The sequence below is a fragment of the Antedon bifida genome, chromosome 7 (assembly GCF_963402885.1).
Source record: "Antedon bifida chromosome 7, ecAntBifi1.1, whole genome shotgun sequence".
NCBI classification, from domain to species: Eukaryota; Metazoa; Echinodermata; class Crinoidea; order Comatulida; family Antedonidae; genus Antedon; species Antedon bifida.
Window position 1 is genome coordinate 11,059,761 of NC_136232.1, and position 16,292 is coordinate 11,076,052.

At 32.7% G+C, this 16,292-nt stretch overlaps 3 protein-coding genes across 5 annotated transcripts in view; all 3 read left to right on the top strand.

The window, feature by feature from the left end:
• LOC144847379 (uncharacterized) overlaps positions 1 to 7,251 on the top strand; it is a 95,288-nt gene extending 88,037 nt beyond the window's left edge. For both annotated transcript variants that reach the window (XM_078703690.1, XM_078703692.1), the window contains exon 13: positions 5,446 to 7,251. The gene's annotated coding sequence lies outside the window, so the exon portion shown is untranslated. The remainder of the gene's footprint in view (positions 1 to 5,445) is intronic.
• Positions 27 to 7,251, top strand: LOC144847395 (protein ILRUN-like). Of its 2 annotated transcripts, none has more exons than XM_078703725.1 (6): positions 27 to 447; positions 2,116 to 2,270; positions 3,175 to 3,378; positions 3,848 to 4,015; positions 4,393 to 4,478; positions 4,929 to 7,251. In XM_078703725.1, exons 1-6 carry the CDS (start codon positions 296 to 298, stop codon positions 5,052 to 5,054), a joined length of 891 nt encoding a protein of 296 aa, XP_078559851.1. In that variant the 5' UTR covers positions 27 to 295; the 3' UTR covers positions 5,055 to 7,251. The 2 variants fall into 2 exon arrangements, with proteins under 2 accessions (XP_078559851.1, XP_078559852.1); XM_078703726.1 differs by having other exon boundaries at positions 3,178 to 3,378.
• Positions 7,252 to 7,401: 150 nt separating this feature from the next.
• On the top strand, positions 7,402 to 15,737 carry LOC144848167 (sodium-dependent glucose transporter 1-like). Its single transcript, XM_078704866.1, has 5 exons — positions 7,402 to 7,439; positions 10,544 to 10,762; positions 10,923 to 11,208; positions 11,787 to 12,274; positions 12,359 to 15,737. Exons 2-5 carry the CDS (start codon positions 10,589 to 10,591, stop codon positions 13,835 to 13,837), a joined length of 2,427 nt encoding a protein of 808 aa, XP_078560992.1. The 5' UTR covers positions 7,402 to 7,439; positions 10,544 to 10,588; the 3' UTR covers positions 13,838 to 15,737.
• The last annotated feature ends 555 nt before the right edge of the window (positions 15,738 to 16,292 follow it).

Below are 16,292 nucleotides of genomic sequence, written 5' to 3' on the forward strand. Positions count from 1 at the left end.
TCGTCATCACATTTTGCAAGGTGAAACAAAATAGATTGGTGGTGCACTGCTGCTAGCCGTGGTTTGCATGTTTTTGGCAGGTAGTGTTGAGGTGGCCAGAGCGGATTGTTTGGGTGTGCTGAATACGTACAAGGTTGGCCTAAACAGTTTCAAAACATTCTAGAAAAACGGTGATTGAAGGCAAACAAGAATGACGTAGAGTACACAAATTTGCAAAGTTTGACTAGAAACATTGGGAAACGATTCAGTACAGGTTATTTATCAATTTGAATAGATTTTATAGAACTTTTTAGCCATGGACGTAGACATGGATTTGGATCAGGATTTTATGAACAAATTTAGTTCCATGGGGACGACGGATAGAGATGTTTTGATCAGCGAGTTCCAGAGATTATCTGGCAATAGCAATCCCAATGCTTGTGCTTTCTTCCTTGATATGAACAATTGGTAAAGTATATTTTTGTTGTATTGTTAAATGTTTTAATGTTATTAATATTATGATATAAATGTATAATAATTTAGACCTTAATAATAGAAACAAATTGCCATTCAAATCATTGACCTTAAAAATTAAATGAATACGATTTTTCCTCTTTTTTTAGTATACAGTAGAACCCCTATATACAAAGGGACTTTCACACCTGTTCCGGCATGGGTCCGACGGCGGCAAATCAAATCGAACATCAATTCAATGTTTCGTGGCTATGCGCCAATCGGTATGCGTGAAAACGAAATATTGATGTTTGATTTGCTGGCGCTGAACTGGAACTGTGTCGAAACGGGTGTGAAAGACCCTTAAGTTAAAAAGTAAACCCTTCAATAAAGGATTTGTCGTGGTAATTGAAACATACTTACAGTAATTTCCCCTGTTTCAATTCAAAGGAAAGTGTCCCATTAAAATGTGTCCCCCCTCCCTCAATAGGGGTGTCTCCTCCCTCAATAGGGATTGTTTGTACTAAACTATATTGATTTGCATTGGTAATTCACAAGCTATATCATTGTTTAATTATCTGTATTTTTTACAGCAAAACAGTAACCCAGGAAATCACTGCAACAACACTATCCATCAAAACAGATTCAGACGTTCGGTTCAATAACAAAACTGACAAAGGATAGTTATCCCAAGTCGAATAACATTTCCCAGAATTCAGATAATAAAAGCCCATGTCTTCAAATTTTCTGAAAACCATAGCAATTTTTTAAACCATCAAAAGAAAGGAATATTGGCAATAACCATGACTTTATTAAAGAAATTACCACACCCAAAAACATGGTGACACATTACCAAAAAAAAGAAGGCAAAAAAACACACAGGATATACTATTTTACTATTAAGCATGAGTGCTTTAAAAAATTGTAAAAAAAGCCTGTACAGTGTTTTTACACACAAACATTTTTTTAGTAATAATTATTAGGACCTTGTTTGTTCCTTGTGATTTTACTATAAAGGCATGAATGTCCTTTTAGAATAACAGATTTTCAAAATCTGTTCAAGTCGATTTTGTTGTAGATGAGTGATAAAGTGACAACACATGATACACACTAGCACATGTAAGGAAATGATTTAATGAATAAGCTATTTAAAAATCAACTGAAAGTGTCATGGCTATGCCACATAGAGTTTACAGCCAAATCAATGTCTTTAGTCTGCTGCAGATATCGTAAACAAACGTGTAAAAAAGGACACATTTAAGACCAAAGAGGTTTACCTTTAATAGGGGCTTTAGTATTATATATTCACTGGAAAGGGTCCCTTTGATGAGGGATATTTATGAAATAGTGTATAATCACCGGAAAAGGTTCCCTTTGCATGAAATGCCCAGATAATTTGTGCATTTCCTAGATCTATTAAAGTAAATTGTCAATTAGGGGACACTTAAACGGGTCCCCATACTTCACTAAGAAAGTGTCCCCTAATAAATAGTTCCCCAAAGAAATTTTGGCAAGTGTACACCAATAAGAGTTCACATGCTATGAGTGATAAAGCAAAGATTAACAGATTTCTTACACTGTACAGTACCAGTATATTTTGTACAGGAAATGTAGTAGTACAAAGACTTAAGATTAGATAATTGTTAATTTGAAGTTTGTTTTTGTTTTGTTTTTTGTGTACAGGAATTTACAAGAAGCTTTAGGTGCATATTTTGATTTGGAGGCGCCACGTGAACGTCTACCATCGATGACATTTGTACGAGATATTACAATAGGAGAAGGAGAATCAGTTCCACCGAATACAGAGTTTATTAAGACTTGGAGAATACAAAATCCAGGTAAGTAGTGTACATTTGCACTTCTTGTAAGATGTGTGTTATTGTATAACCACCACTATTTATGTTAATGATGTCATCATTAACATAAATAGTGGTTGTTATTATGTATTTTTATTTGATGATGATCATAATCATTGTAATCTCCATCACATTATACTGTATATAGCCATCATTGGCATCTATTTTAATTTATTTAATCTTTCTTTATTCTGAAATACACTTTCAATACAATGTACTGATTTCAAAAGTGATTCAGTTCTTAACTATGTACATAAATGTGAACAAAATACAGTATATAAATGGACAAAAGAAAATATAAAATTAAACCTAAAATTATCAAAATCAAATTAACACAATTAAAGTAAGCACATTAAAAGGTAAAAACAGAATTAATTGAGATTTTTAAACAAGATTTAAAAGAAGTTTTAATCATTGAGCATTAATTAGATTTAGTTTTGAATTAAAATTAAAGTTTTGAAATTTGTGATTTGAAAGTTAATACTGTCATAACATAAAGATCATTTTTTATTTTGTTAGGTAGAAAGTTCCATAATTTTGTAGATCTGTAATTAAAAGTTCTTTTACCTTTAGTATTATTCCATTTAGGTTTGTGTACCTTTATTGTGACTCTCTTCAGTAAATATTAATTAAGTTGATAAATAGGGTGGTGCATGTCCATTTAGGCACATGTTTAATATTTATTTCAATACCATACAAGAAAACAAATTAATGGATAAGAACAAACATTTGTAATGGTACTGGGATAGCCCTCTAAATCAAACCAAATGGGGATAACATCCTGAGGGATCCCCTAAGTCTTTTTTGTTTGTGTTTATACATTATTTTGTCGCAACACAACATGTGTAGTAGATCTGTTACTAGTAATTGATAAATGTATCTTTAGCAGTTTCAGATCAGTCTTGGCCTGATGGAGTAAGTCTTAAGTATATCCAAGGGCACCAGCTAGGCCCAATGGAACGTGTTAGCGTAGAAGCCCTGCAACCTGGACAAGTGACCGATGTCAGTGTCCGAATGCAGAGTCCAGCACAATGTGGGGTTTATGGTGGTCAGTGGCGAATGTCCACTGCTACTGGTACATATTTTGGAGGTAAAGATTTATTCTTTTTTATTTTGGAAGTATTACATCCATATACAAAAGATAATGGAAACAACAAAAGTAAGCTCTAACAACTGTACAAAAACAAATAAATATCACTATAGAAATACTCTATGAAGAGCTTATGCATATTAAATACTTCTTCATCCATCATTTGGAGTCAAGAAGTATACACAGGAAACAAGAACATTACAACTACTCAACATACGTTGCATAAAACATAAAATAAATTCCAATCATTATAGCAATACTGTATGAAGACTTATGCATATTAAATACTTCTCCATCTATATAATACATTTTTGGAGTCAAGAAGTATTTACATACAGTACACATGAAACAAGAACATTGCACCTACTCTACTGTACATATGTTGATTTTCGCACACATTCAAAGATATTAGGTGCATGCATATTATTTAGTCAGTGTCATGATATATTAAATGCTATCTCTTTTTCAGATACTATCTGGGTAATCTTAGAGGTTAAAGTAGGAGGGATGCTAGGCCTAACACAGCAACTGTCTTCACTAGGAAGCAGCTTCATGGAGACAACAACAGCAGCTAAAAGTCCCCCTAACAATCCATTTGGCTCTCCCACCAAACATAATATAGCCAGCAGTGCTTTAGGTAAGCACATTTTGTTTATATTTTCTGAAGATTAGATTGACTAACATGCTTACCTTTAAGTTATGTTTATCTTAAAAGTGATGCTTAAGTAAAATAAAAGAGAAATAAATACAGGCAACTTTACCAACATACTCGCTGAACATCAGAAACTCCAAAACCATACTTTTTTTTTAGGTTCTATGAGTCTCAATTATTTTTTAACCATTAAAAACACATTTGGAATACCAGAATCCAACATTAATCAGAGAGGGTTTCCAGTATTGGGAGAGTTTACTGTATTTTCTCACTGCACCTTCACTCATAGATTTCATGCCATATAGTATCATCATGCTTAGATCTAGTATTAATGTTTGTAACATGTATTCTTGTTTTTCTAGGTACTCCTTTTAATTCGCCCACATCACATTCAAATGGTCATTCACCTTCTAACTCATTAGCTGTTGTTAGACCTCCAATCTTTCCAGTAAGTATACATTGTATTGAATAATTTTAATCCTAAAAACTTTTTATTGTGAGAAAATCTCTTTTCGGCAGACTAGGATTGTAATTGTAAGGATCATAAAGCTCTGTCTACACTATCAAACTAGTTTGACAAAAAAAAGTGCAATATGCCCATATATGGTTGTAGTGATATTTCCAAATATGGTAGTGATATGACATCACCATGTCCACATGGGCACATCATATTTGTTTGTCACATAAAGTTTGATAGTGTAGACAGAGATTTAGATTAGTCTGTAAGTTCACTACACTACTATAATTTTTTAAAACATTAGTTATTATTTGTTTATTTAGTCTGAAGTATTTGGTTAATTTGACATAAATATACTGTCTACTCAGTACATTGTGTAATTCGCACGTACTAAGTAGTTTAATGTAATTTCTTTCTCAATAATTTAAACTTGTTTTGCAGACATCTTCTATGAATAACCATGCTCAGTCAAGAGATGAAAATCTCCATAGTAACACAGAAGAATTTCCTCAAGAGGACACAAATCACAAACAAATGCACAATGGCTCATTTAATAATAATTTATAGCATCACTATTTATTAATGAAGATCAAATAATGAATTTTGAACATTCTTTTTAAATTTTACGAACTTAATTTTTTTGTTTATATCGGTATTCACTCTCCTCTTAAAATGTATTACAAAAAGCTACTAAAGAAAAACATTGTTATTAGTGTGCACCAATTTTGGGAGAGCTGGCGGGGAGGTAATAGGGAAATGAAGAGTCATATACCAAAACCATGTATTTGACAGTAATTTAAACTACTTAAGTCAATAAAGATAACAAATTCATTTTTAGCAACGTGAAACTATTTAAAGCAATTATTTCCAATAAAGTAAATAAAATACTGTGCTGTAAGTAAGTAAGAATACTTACCAAATAAAGCTCTGTCAATACTATCAAACTATTTTGAAAAAGTGTGATGTGCCCAAATATGGTAGTGATATGCTTAAATATGGTAGTCCTTGTCCATATATGGGTATATCACATTTTTTTTTGATAGTGTAGACAGAGCTTTACAGTTGGTCTATCTTAACTGGATATTCTTTGATAACTAGCTTTAATTTATCTAATGTATCTTATACTATATATATAAATATATTGTACTGTGTTTTTGTTTGGGTTTTAATATAAACATGTGGGGAGAATGCCAGGCTATTATGCCTTCTACTAGTTGTAAAGTAGATATGTGTTATAACAGTAATGTTCTTGGTAGATGCTCTTAAGCATCTACTTATCTACAATATTCTGTGCTATAAGGAATGTTGGTTTTAAATGATTTTAATTATGTCGATAACATTTTCTTGTGTTATCATTTTTAAATTGTCTCTAAATATTTTACTTCAAAATCCCTTGGTATTGCAATAATTGGCGAATGAATTATTTCAGGAAAAAAAACGGTTTGCCTAAGTTTAAACACCAAGATCAGTATAGATTAGAATAATACCCTTTTATACAACAAAAGCTTGTATAATATTTAATTGTCAGATTTCTATAAAAAAAAATGACCGTGTTTGAATACCACGCCATGACGTACTGTTACATCATAATATGTTATGTCAACAGCTAAATTAAAGCCTATTTACTATGCTCCTACTTAGCTCCTCCACCATTTATTTTCAACACAAACAGTAGTTTTTGTCTTTTTGTTCTCTTCCTTTTGGTTTCCACTCTTTCTCTTTATTGTCGAGCGCATAGAGACATCATTTATTTGCACTATATAAATCTATTATTGTTATTATTTATTCTTACCTACCTACCTACCTACAGTATGTTGTAACCAGGAAGGACAGTATCCTCCCTGTTGTAACTTGTTAATGTTATTGATAAGTAACCCAGAATCATCATGTGGTGAGGCAATAAGTTAATGAATGAGTTGTACTGTTAATGGTGCTATAATGTTGTTAATTGTAATATTACAAATCATGTTGTTGATTTGATCTACGTTGAAGGTGTTGCAACTACACAGGCCGTGATTCTGCACCCAAAACAAATTATCAGTTAATTTTTAGCTGCGGAAACATGGCCACAGATAAAGCATTTCCCTCCATATTTTATCTTTTAAAAGAAATCATATTTTTAGGGGGTTTTGTTTTTACAAAATTTGGTTATAGTATTCTGATGATATCTGTCTTCTAAGCTATTTGTATACTATCTAATGGTCACTAGGTATTAACAACTTCAAAGCATTTTGCTGGTGTTACCAATAAAGCTCTCATGTCTATACTATCAAACTAGTTTGACAAAAAATGTGATGTGCCCAGATATGGTAGTGATATGCCCAGATATGGTAGTGATATATCATCATATGGGCACATCACATTTTGTTGTCACATAAAGTTTGATAGTGTAGACAGAACTTAAGACTGTACTGTAAAAAGTAAGTTCATGTTTATCAATTTTGATGCTTTCAAGAAAAAGGCTAAAATATTCTAATGCCTATCAATTATCATACAATGTTCATGCAGAATGAGGATCTTTAAATATAAATACATTTTAGAATCTTTTTTTTTTGTTAGATTACAGTACTTGAGAAGGGGAGAATTTTAAGAGGCAAATTTTAATGACTTGTTATGCATTCTTTTGCCCATTGTATGTGAAAATTAGAGATTTTAAATTTTTGTGTGAGGTACGTACCAGAGAAGGTATGAATGTTTTTCGTATGTAAGGATGAATAGATTGTACTTGAGGTACCTGGAAATAAAAGGCATACATTTATCTGAAGTTGGTTTTATTTTTTGTTTTCTTCTCATAGAATATTTGTTTTTAAAATAATCATGTAAAAAATGATTATTTATTCACTCATTGTTTTTTAAAGTGACCTTTGTCCTTGTTTACATAATGTGCTCAGTAAAGCGTTACATCATGAGGACTGTGAACTTGGCGGTCGACGTGTCTTCTTCATTAAAAGGGTGGGTGTTACATTTCTAGGCCTAGCTATGGTTTAATTTAACCAGAAGCGTCAATATACTTTAGATATGTATTTCAATATATGTTAATACAGGGAGGATAACTTATTTTAAAAGTTAAGCTAAGATAAATTGATATTTATTGTAATAAGGCTAGGCTGGAATCCTCACTCAGGTTGCAATGACCATGACGACTAGACTGTGAGTGACACGCTTGAAAGGAGGTGTAACAACTAAGATTGGAGATAAGTTAAGCCTAGGAAATGAAGTGTAGTGTGTAGAAAATGTTATTTTTATGTGCCTAGGTTTGATTCTTTTCTTAGTTTTTTTTATATAAAATATAGCAAATAACTGCATTTTAAAGAGGTGTCAGATGAAATCGGTCGCGCTTGAAATCGGTCACGTTTGAAATCGGTCGCGATAAAATCAACTTCCGGTATTTTGTATGGCGCGCCGCTAGAGCTATACTTTTGATCATATCGGTCGCGTTTGAAATCGGTCGCGTTTGAAATCGGTCGCGCTATTTTGTATGGATCGAGCGGGATGCCTGCTAGAGCGGGATATACATTTTTCGTTTATATATATTTAATTGATATTTGTTAGGAACTAGATTATTTATGTGGATATTTTTTATTTGGTTAATAAATATTTATTGTTAATCATTAAATTAATTTTTTTTTTGTATTTCACAGGTCTCGGAGAAGGACTGTGTCTGTTCAAAATGGCCATTTATAAACACGTTTAAATATTATATTAGGCATAATATTATATAAGGCATATAATAATTTACCTCTATTTATATGTACTGTAATTAATATATTATATAGAGAATATACGTCTGTCGTGTCTTTTATTAATAATTATGCAAACAATTACGTATGGTTTTAGGATATTAATAAAATATATAGATAATATGCCGTTATAAATCAATCTACCGGCCTACAGTAGGACTATGATGTACAATGATTGATGTGAGAATAATAATGTATGGATAATAAAGGTGGACACGATTCTCAAAGAGGTAATCTGCACTGATATTTAAACATTTATATTTACGAACGGCGTATGAATGTGAGACACTGAGTTGCACTTACTTAAATTTACATTAAATGATTACTGTATTATAAATGAAGGAATAAAAGATATTCAAATTAAAATCTATAGTATCGCCGACGTATATACGTAAATTATATATAAATCACAACTGTCATCTTTACCTCGCCATGGACAACGATCGTACGTGTTTTGTCCATGAGTTGACACACTAACAAGTGCGTGTTTTTTAAAAAGGGGAAACCCCGTCAGCAAAATAACGTATTGTGTTAGAGGAAACAGCTGCACGATCATAGAAGGCGCATCTCCGATATGGCTTATGTGCGGGGTTATTTCAGTTACTCGCCTTTTAACCATCCGCATATAATGATCATTTTACTAACAACTATTTTAAACCTCAGAAATAAAAATATACACGTGATTTGCCTCAACAATAATCATTATACACTTAATATTATCCTACATAACGGATAGAAATAAAATAGAAATAAAAATAAGGTGATCGAATAGTATGTTGTTAACGACATGGATATGATATAATCTGCCACAGTATGCATAAGTATAAAAATGGATACGCTGACTTTACGGGCTATATTGTAAAAATTATTGTTTTTAAATAAATTGTTCTCTTTTACGTAATTGTTTGCATAATAAAAGACACGGCAGACGTATATTCTCTATATAATATATTAATTACAGTACATATAAATAGAGGTAAATTATTATATGCCTAATATAACATTATGCCTAATATAATATTTAAACGTGTTTAGAAATGGCCATTTTGAACTGACACAGTCCTTCTCCGAGACCTGTGAAATACAAAAAAAAAAAAATTAATTTAATGATTGATAATAAATATTTATTAACCAAGTAAAAAATATCCACATAAATAATCTAGTTCCTAAAAAATAGCAATTAAATCTATATAAACGAAAAATGTTTATCCCGCTCTAGCATGCATCCCGCTCGATCCATACAAAATAGCGCGACCGTTTTCAAACGCGACCGATTTCATCAAAAGTATAGCTCTAGCGGCGCGCCATACAAAATACCGGAAGTTGATTTTATCGCGACCGATTTCAAACGCGACCGATTTCAGACGCGACCGATTTCATCGTAAACCTTTAAAGACACCTTCCCTACAATTTGTGACATTTTGTAAAAATAATACATGTCATATATGCATATATATTACTTTAAAAACATTTAACCAGGTCATTCCTTGTCTTAAATGTACGTTTTATGGTAAATTATGATAAAAAGTGAGAAACAATGCACTACCTAAGTAGCTCGCGGCGAATGACCTCTCGTGAACGGTCTTTAAAAGCCTAGCCTAGCTTAGTTTTGTAGGCCTAGCTGGTAAACATCGGTAACGTACGAACATCGTACGCTAGCTATATACCTAGCCTGACATTGTATAGTTGCTGCATTAATTGTCTTTCTATTTTTGCCAGACTCCATTGATACAAATTGGGGAAAACCCGGTATTTTCGCTAAAAATTTAGGAGTCTTCCATTTGTTTTGGTCTCACGATCGATCGAAAAGTGGGTGGATTACAGAAGAAAAACAAAAATATCAATCCGCGCGCAATGCATTTGGGGATTTATAGCGGGCCGCTATAATTATTAGAATCAACTTATTTTTCACATTTTTAACCATTTAAAGACGAAAAAAGTTATCGCAATAGGACCATATAGTATTATTTTTACATTAAATATAGTTTGTGATTTTAAATTAGATCTAAAAAAGGTAGGGAAGGTGTCTTTAAGCTTAATCAATATAGTATAAATTACGAATAATACTAAATATTCTAATAATAATATTAATAAATATTAAATAATTGAAAAAGTTTATGTGAAATTGTAATTTATATGATATGTCATGTGTACGCTTATTGTTGGTTATTTTGTCGAGCATTGTCAATAATTATGTAGGCCTACCTGTAAATAATTAATATATGCATTACAGTTGTAAATTATTTAAATGTGTTCATATGCTTATTTTTTATTTATATGCTATAATATAAATACTTTTCAACTTTCTTTTTACAGCTGCTGAAACAAATTTAGACAATTTACAAAATTTAAACCACCAAAATGTCTGGAAGTTCAGACGATGAAGAGGAGCTTTTTGACATTGGCTTGACCTCTGACCATGCTTCATTAATTAACTCTAGAGAAAAGGATGATAACGATGGTGTTGGCACTTTGCCAGTTCACAACAAGCGCATATTAAAAACAGTGATTTTATTTTCTTCTTTTATATCACTCGTAAGTATTATTAAATTCAAGAATAGAATATATAAACTAAATAAACTATTTATTACTTGTTTTAAAAAAAATGAATGTCAAAGTGTTTCTTAGGAATGATTTATTTATAAAATGTAATATTTTATTTTTATACTGTAATTTTTTCTTATATTTTTTACAGGGACTTGCTGTTGCTATCCTTGGCCCAACCATTCCTAACTTGATCCTCCAAGTTGGAACTGGTTACAGCCAGTTGTCATTCATATTCTTGACACGTGGGTTTGGTTACATGGTTGGTGCTGTCGTAGCTGGGTTCCTCATTGAGCGGTTCAATCCATTCCGCTTGCTCGGATTCAGTTTAGCGCTATGTGCCATTGCAATGGTCTTGATGCCCGCTGTTAAATCACTGCAGTTTCTAATTCTACTATTCATTCTTGCTGGATTTGCTATGGGATGTCTGGACACAGGTTTGTGAAACACATATACCTGTTTCAAACCGCTTTAGCAAAAAACTGGAGTTTACACATACAGGGGTGCACATACAAGACACTGGTGTTGGCACCCCATTGTGTGTAACCTTCAGAGTTTTGCTAGATAAGGTGTACTGTATATCATAAGGCATTCAAACAACAGGATGCTGAGCTCTGCAGATCAAAGGGTTTATCTGTGGCTGCGATGAGATCAGTTCCATGCCCCTTAACAGACGCCGCATGCCACAGAGAATATGTACATAGTATTGTTGGTATTTGTCGCAGCCAGACATACGATCAAAGGACTGTTACAAGTTTCTATCTTGGCAAGGCGAGCTCAGTCTCCTGTTGTTTGATTGCCTTGATTGTACTGTTAAGATGAGTAGGCCAATAAAATTTAGGCTTGATAAACTTGCTTTCCAAGATTCTGTGTTTAAATCCTGACAACAACGGGACATCCTAATGAGACTTTTCAATCATGAAATTTAATGTCCGTAATATAATAATTAATTTTTATTATTTTATATTATATATTTTATTAATTATTATTATTTTTAATTCATTTCTTGATTCAGGTGGTAATGTAATGTGCATCCAGATATGGGGACCACAGTCAGCGGCGTACATGCAAGCCTTGCATTTCAGTTTTGCCATTGGAGCGTTGGTGGCGCCATTGCTTGCAAAACCGTTCATTGATATCCCATTTTCAGGAAATGCAACTGCATTGGATGTTGTTTGCCAGCTGGGTCAATCTTCACATAGTTTAATCACAGAACATGTTGATACAGATGTGCAATTGTCTTCAGTTAGCTCATTGACTATACCGCCATTAAATACTGTGACAAAAGAATTTACTACACTACCACCTAAAGATATTTTAACAAAAAAACAAACACCAGAAAAACCAGTTACTACTAAAATGATTCCTACCACAACTGTAGTGCCAGTTATAACCACAAAAATACCAACAACACAGCCAGGTCAAACCACAAAAGGACAAGTTCAGACCACAGTAGGGCCAGGTCCAACCACAAAAGAACAAGTTCAGACCACAATTTATCAAGTCCAAACCACAATTGAACCAGTTAAAACTACAATCGAACGGCTTAAAACCACAATTGAACCAGTTAAAACTACAACAGAACAGGTTAAAACTACAATCGAACTAGTTCCAACCACAAGAGAACCAATTCCAACCACACCAGAACCAGTTCCAACCACACCAGAACCAGTTCCAACCACACCAAAACCAGTTCCAGCAAACTTAGTTCATACTACAATTGCAATTTCACCAACTTTTGAAACATTAATTTTTTCAACAAGTGACCATGACACTCCAGAATTCACAGATGAAACTTCACCACAGATTGTTACAGCAACACATGAAAATTTACCAAATAATAGCCAATCAACAAATTTAAAAACGAAAAAAGGTTCAGTGACCCCACCTTTGTCATCCAGTTTAAAACAGCCATCACCTCCTACTACGTCAGTAGATAAGCAAACCTCTGGTAAAGAAGATGGGGTAATTACCACCTCAGATGCAGTACAAGAAACGTCCACTGCAGATGAGGAGACCATAGTTACGGATTTCTCTTCAGAAGGAAGCACCGTTGAAGAATCAAGTAGTACAAAAGAGGAAGGAAAAGAGAAGAGAACAGTTGAAGTAACAACAAAACAATCTAAGACAAAACAATCTAAGACAAAAAGCGAGAGACATAAAAATAAAAACGTAAACAAATCACTTGTTAGAAGGGACGTAGGATTGAGTGATGATTTAACTGTGAATCAGACTGACAATTCTCCTCTGTATGATGGTGCTAAGCTATGGAACGTTTATGGTATACTATTCTTTGTTATTACTCTAAACAGTATTGCATTCTTTTATCTCTCTTTTAAAGGAGGCCATTATAAGCAATCGCACTTATCTGCTGCAAAGTCCTTAGCTCATCAAAACGACAACACATTTAGACTTCAATTGCTCTCCATAATGTTTGTGTTTTACTTCCTCTATGTTGGGTCAGAGGTCGCTTATGGAAGCTTCATTTTTTCTTACGGCAGATTTAGCGATTTACAACTAGATAAAGATCAAGCATCGTTGCTGAACTCGCTTTACTGGGGTACCTTTGCTGTGTTCCGCGGTCTTGCGATCATTTTAGCTCGTTGCATGTCTCCTCTGACCATGCTTTTAATAGACCTCATTGGGTGCGGAGTATCATCATTAATTCTAGTCATATTCAAGGGGACAAACTCTTTAGCATTATGGGTAGGAACAGCTGTCTTGGGTGCAAGCATGGCATCCCTTTTCCCAAGTGGTTTGTCATGGTTAGGGCGATACATAAAAGTCACTGGGACCGCTGCATCAGTACTAGTTGTAGGTGCGTCGTCTGGAGAGATGGCCATTCCATTTGTAGTTGGCCACTTCTTTCCAGATTGGTGCCACCCTGATAATAACGGAGGGAAGAATATCCAAATGCTCATGTACACCATGCTAGTAGTTACAATATTTACATCGTTCATTTTTTTGATTGCATATCGAATTGCAAAGAAAAGAGGAGATCGATATAAAGGTCATCATTTGGTACCAGATTCTTCCATGATGCTGGAACTACAGTCAACTGATTGATCATCATCTGCGAATAACACATTAAAAAGAGCGGTTCTTGTTGTATTGAGTTTCTAACTTGAACCAAAATTAAGCGTATGTAGGGTGTAGGATAGGGGTGCACTGGGAGTGGAGGGGTATTGATGTCGGGGGGTGGATCCAGGCACACGCTCCTCTTTTGGACAGCTGAAAAGTTTTTAAAAACTATTTTTGACAGAATATTAATATTTTATGTTAGTGCTACCCTGGATCTGTGGACTGGATCTGCCTCTGGGTGTACTTCACAATATTTTAAATTTGTTTATATAACTTAGCAAAATCTTTTAGGGTTTAATAATGTGTACAATATTCAGGCTTAGAAACCAACCTAATAAGCCCACCAAGAAAAATAATAATAAGTCCACCAGGAAAAAATATGCAGATATAGAGGATATAGTAGTTATATTAGTTCTGTAATGCTTGTCTAAATGTGACCGGATTATAATTACTAATTACGAAATAGTAATTCATATTTTTAGATTTTATATTTGTAGAGTTGAATCACTGTTTTATATCACCTTGCTGCTTACTAAGAACCTTTGTTTTGTGATGGTAGGTTCACCCAATGCATATAATAATTATTTGTTTCATTTGTAATTTTTGTCAACCAAAAATATGGTATGTTAAATATTAAATTGCTATTCTAAAATGTCTTATATGGTGAATGTTCAACATGGCTGGCGATGTTGTTTAGTATGAAATGGGTGGGGGATAACTGTATTATTAAGATAATACAGAAAGAGTTAGTGTGCTCTGCAATTTCTGGCTGTTTTACTTTTTGATTTAGCTATTTGCTTATTTTATTTGTATCTCCATTGAGACCTGGCCACTGATACCCAAAATGTTTTTTTTGCAGTATTTTGCCTCTTGATTTGTAAAATTAAAAATTGATGTACTGTATTATCTGTATTAATATAAAAGAGAGCATTTTTTGTTTGTTATACAAATGTTTGCTACAGCATGCATCCATACACATAAGATATCAAAATGTCCAGAATGGTAATAAGAAAGTTTTAAAACTACATTTGAAGTATATTTGTTTTTTTTTACTTTACAAATCATATTTTTTTATTTTAAAAGGTGCACTAATATTGTATAGTTATTGCACCTAGTATTTGCTATGCAGTTTTTCTATTTTAACACCTACTGAAAATATCTAAGAATTGCCAATTTTCTTTTATTTTAGCAATAAATTTTAATTACATTATTTTTTTTATTTGAAAAATGCACAGTATTATGATGATTTTAATATATTTTTATGCAATTATTCTTTGTAAACTTTGTATATGGAATATTGTCATTGATGGAATCAGATCTTATTTACTAAATCTATTCATAGATCTCTTGAGCAAAAGAAAATAGCTATAGCGTTAGTATCATGTAGTGGCGGCCCCATGGTATACAATGCAAAAGACAATGCAATGTCCATTTTACAACTTCTAGGCCCCCTGGGGTACGTTTTCAAAATTTTCGTATTCACCATCCACCATCCACAAGAAAAATCTCCTATCTAAGTTAATACAATTTAAGGGAAATACTTAAATATTTATTGAGTTAAGTGAAATACTTAATATTTGAAATGGAAATATCTCTCTCTCACTGGTCCAGCAATATCTAGTTATATTAGCATTATACATATATTGTTCAAGAATACTTGGACATCAAATTGACATTCCTATTGCAAAATATTTGCAACAAGAACAGACAACATACTGTACTACTTTTTGCTTTGGTACGACAGTATGCCATATTACTGTACATCAGCATTAATTACCAGTAAATTATTAAATAAATGTAGAAATCCCATCTAGAAGAATTTATAAAAAGTAATTTATTAATATTGATTGATAATATAAAAAGAATTGAAGAATAAAAACAAAATAATGACAGGTGGTTGCTTATTTTTATTGTCTATGTCTTATGCAAATTATATTAATATGCAAATTGTGCACTGGTGAGATAAGAAAATTTGCTTACAATATACAGTTCATATTACAATAGCTTTCGACAAAGCATGTGGAGTGGAATCTGGCAAAAAACAAAAATTCATCTGTGAGTGGGACCGATTGTGTGCCCAGGTTATAACATTATATATATTATTATTATTTATTATATAAACATTTTTTTACCAGTAGATGGTACTGTAAGCTAATAAAACAAAAAATTTTAAATAAAAACAGTTGGTAAATAATACCTGTACTGTTACAGGCCTACTACTATTATAGGCCTACTATTATTTTTATACTCTACTTGACAGATTCATGGATAAAAAGGAAGGAATAAACATATTTGTTGGGCACATCATGAAATGTATAAAATAATTCTAAATAAATATTGAATGAATAAAAAAAAATAATGAGACAATGCATAATCATACATTTCGAAAAACTGAGTTTATGTACAGTAAGGTCGTCAGGATGTATGTCTCAGCTGTCTA

Coding starts and splice junctions, on each gene's coding strand:
- LOC144847395 (XM_078703725.1), top strand. CDS start 296: ATGGACGTAGACATGGATTTGGATCAGGATTTTATGAACAAATTTAGT. Junction 2,271..3,174: donor TTGGAGAATACAAAATCCAG/GTAAGTAGTGTA, acceptor ATGTATCTTTAG/CAGTTTCAGATCAGTCTTGG. Junction 3,379..3,847: donor TACTGGTACATATTTTGGAG/GTAAAGATTTAT, acceptor TCTCTTTTTCAG/ATACTATCTGGGTAATCTTA.
- LOC144848167 (XM_078704866.1), top strand. CDS start 10,589: ATGTCTGGAAGTTCAGACGATGAAGAGGAGCTTTTTGACATTGGCTTG. Junction 10,763..10,922: donor TTTCTTCTTTTATATCACTC/GTAAGTATTATT, acceptor TATTTTTTACAG/GGACTTGCTGTTGCTATCCT. Junction 11,209..11,786: donor TATGGGATGTCTGGACACAG/GTTTGTGAAACA, acceptor TTCTTGATTCAG/GTGGTAATGTAATGTGCATC.